The sequence below is a fragment of the Lolium rigidum genome, chromosome 1 (genome assembly GCF_022539505.1).
Source record: "Lolium rigidum isolate FL_2022 chromosome 1, APGP_CSIRO_Lrig_0.1, whole genome shotgun sequence".
Classification (NCBI taxonomy): Eukaryota; Viridiplantae; Streptophyta; class Magnoliopsida; order Poales; family Poaceae; genus Lolium; species Lolium rigidum.
In genome coordinates this window covers 22,395,170-22,398,403 of record NC_061508.1, presented here as the reverse complement: position 1 = coordinate 22,398,403, position 3,234 = coordinate 22,395,170, and the positions used below count along the sequence as shown (strand labels likewise).

Here is a 3,234-nt window from a genome sequence, read left to right as displayed (position 1 = left end):
CCTTATATAGAGGGTGGAGCCGAGGGTTTCGTAATACACAAGTTACAGAATTCGAGAGGGTTTCGTACCCAACCCGTAAGATTACAAATCTCTACCTTTCCTAGTACAAACTATCTTTCCTTAACACTAAATAGGCTTCCGAATCTTCTTATTCTTCGAGTTCTGGGCCTTTAGTAAACCCCGGGTACCATCTTTGGCAGGCCCATTGGGGATGCCTATGTCACTTGTTCTTGGACAAACAAAATATGCTTTTGAAAGATGGCACTTGGTGAAACCTGATCTATGTACGCTAAATACCAACTGACCACATGTCGGCATGAAAGTAATCTAGTGAAGCAACTATTCAATTAAAAGCATAACCACATAGACATTACATTAAGTTTGACATGTCTTAAACATCTGATTACATTATTAAATATAAAGGTAGCCGGCAGGACTTGAACGTGCACACCATCAGAGTTCTAACTTAAGACGATACGATAACATACTACTAGGATAAAGATAAGCAGAACTCAGGCTTGTCGGCTCATCACAAAGATCGACAAACCACACTGAATTGATCACACAGCTTCAGGAGGGAAAAACCATGTCAGCCCCCACTGGCCAGCTTGGCGTTCCGGTACTGCTGGAGTCCCTGAATACAATGGCATGAACGTCCCATTTCTCATGCTGTATATGCCAGAATCGCGTAGAGGGTTTGCAGAAGACTCCCGGCAAGGATAGTCGCAGATGAAGTAGATGCAATCCTCGTGTGATCCACAGCCTTCTCCAGCAGGCAGGGACTTGGAGCTTTGCTTGCCAAGAAAGAGCGCATGGCCACCCAAATCACTCACCATCCTCCACTGACCAGGGTTGGTGCGCATGTCTGCCTCAAGGACCTTAAATCCAACAGTCTGAACATTAGTATTCCTAAAACTAGAGCTCATAAAGCGCTGCACCATCAACAATTTACCACCACTTTCAACTAGATACTGCTTGAGTTGATAAAACCCCTTTGGGTCCAAGTATTGGGGAGCTCCAAGAAAATCACCAACAGAGTCAATTGCGCAGCTGATGTTTGGATTGTTTTCAAGGTTCTCAGAGAAATCAACGATGAAAAGCTTGAAAAACTCAGAGACCATGTGCAGCCGTCCATCGAAGAACGTGAAGTCCACAAGAGGATATGGATCTGCTGAAAGTCTGAATGGGTAAGTGGCAACTTGTGGTTTGATGATACAAAGATTTTTGGCATACCCACTGCCAATGATCAGAGCGGCAGCAAGGGACTTGGGTGATGAGCCCAGGGGCGTGGGTGCAACCAACTTATAGGAAACTGGAACATCAGCTAGATGGGTTGTATGGTCATCTATCTCCCTCTGCCAAGCAGTGACTAGATTAGGAAGCTCAATTGTGGTCTTGGAGAAAGGGTTCAGCAATGAAAAGGCACCATCACTGCTCATGAGGAATAGCGAGCTGTCAATGGAGCCATGGCAAGAAGAACCATCAGGAACAGGAATTTGGTGAACCTCACCACCTGGGATGCTGAGGAAGGTTCCATCGGGGAGGGTGAGCCAGGGGAATGGGAGGGGAAGAGCCTGTGACATAGTACCATTGCGCCATGGGTGACATACTGCTCGCATACGAACACGGTCAGCCAGGGAAGGGAGGCGCTTGAGCACAAGACCCACCAGCTCCGGACGAAGCTCTGACCAAGGTACAAACTGTTCAGCCTCCGTCATGCAACTCTACAAGACAAGACACAAGATCCAAAGTTTAGGAAATTGAAGAAAATTGAAATGCATTTGCTTCTTGTACTGTTTAAGCCCCAAGGCCATCACAAAGCAATCAAAATATAAAGATGCGGTAGAAACCAGCAAAACGATCTATTAGACGAGAAATAAACTAGTAAAAGCACTATATCTTCCATATATACTACCAACTTGTCTTGCACTTCACATTAATCACATATATGCTTCTAGCATTGGTAACAGCAGTATAAGCAGACAGCAATGGACTACGTATTTATTTGTCACAGTAAGTAGCTAATTTTACATGTTTTTGAACTAGTTGAACACCAAAAGAGAGGAAAAAGTGCACGTCCACAACTAGAAACACCAACAGCCGCAGCATGTGTATGGTGAACTAACAATGAAGTGTGCTCTTATAACTCATGTGCAATAATCAAACTTTAATATGCTACATGAGAAAGCCAGAGAGTGTTCTGTCAAATAAAAAGTATTGAACAAAAACTACATTTTGCTCATGTACGTAATACTGCAGATTGTTCAGTATCCAGCTTAGATCAGCTGGAACATATAAATTTGGTTACTTCAATTAGCAATCTGCGACGTATGAGAGAACAAGCTGAAAGATTGATACGTGAACATCGCAGGTAAGTATTACCACACGTTTTTAGTTTTCAGATCATGTAAGAAGATTCATCGCCAAATTTGATTAACAGCAAGGATACATTTCGGATCTACTTTGTTTATCCAAAAAAAACTGGATTAGACAAAGTAAAAAATCTGGAACAATAACAAAAAAAAGTAACATCCCCCCTAACCCGAAGAACATGTAGAATCAATGAGGGGTGCGCAACGGAGACAAGTTTTCATACATATGTGATATGTGAAGCTTTTACAGATCTACTGAGACTAACAATGTTATGTTGAGGTAAAGAAACGATTTTCCCAACCGGCCAAAGCCATGGCTAAAGATAACCAGGCAGATGAGCAGAAGAGAGCTAGGTTACAACTTACTATTGAGTGCGTAGTGGCCTGGTCGACGAGAGGCAGGCGCAGGACAGTGGGGAAGCCAGCAGCGGAGACCTCTGTGTCTCCGGCGAAGCTCGCATCGACGGGGATCGGAACCTGGTTGTGGGTGGGCAGGGGAGTAGCCATGGAGTGGAGTGGGGTTCAGGAATGAAATGGCTGAGGAGGAAAATAATGTGAGCCCGGTGGGGAGAATTTATTGAATCCGTTACTCGTGTTGAGCGGCGTTTGAGGGAATTTATTTACGTTTGAATCATATTTAAACTTACAGTTTTCACTTAGCTATACTCTACCAATTCATTGCGAGAGTAAAGGAGTAATACTAATACTCCCTCCATTTTATTTATCCTGCGTTTTAAATTCAGTCGAAGTCAAACTTTACCAAATAAGTAGCTACATTCATAATATTAAATTTATATACGATAATACATTTTGTAGTGGTTCTAGCAATACTGATATTGTATTGTAGATTTGCATATTTTTT

General features: G+C 42.9%; 1 protein-coding gene across 1 annotated transcript; it reads right to left on the bottom strand.

Moving 5' to 3' along the window:
* Nucleotides 1-560: 560 nt before the first annotated feature.
* On the bottom strand, nucleotides 561-2,879 carry LOC124705253. Its single transcript, XM_047237048.1, has 2 exons — nucleotides 2,739-2,879; nucleotides 561-1,724 (listed from the first exon to the last, which is right to left on the bottom strand). Exons 1-2 carry the CDS (start codon nucleotides 2,877-2,879, stop codon nucleotides 561-563), a joined length of 1,305 nt encoding a protein of 434 aa, XP_047093004.1.
* Between the last annotated feature and the right edge of the window lie 355 nt (nucleotides 2,880-3,234).

Coding starts and splice junctions, on each gene's coding strand:
- LOC124705253 (XM_047237048.1), bottom strand. CDS start 2,879: ATGGCTACTCCCCTGCCCACCCACAACCAGGTTCCGATCCCCGTCGAT. Junction 1,725..2,738: donor AGGCCACTACGCACTCAATA/GTAAGTTGTAAC, acceptor CTTGTCTTGTAG/AGTTGCATGACGGAGGCTGA.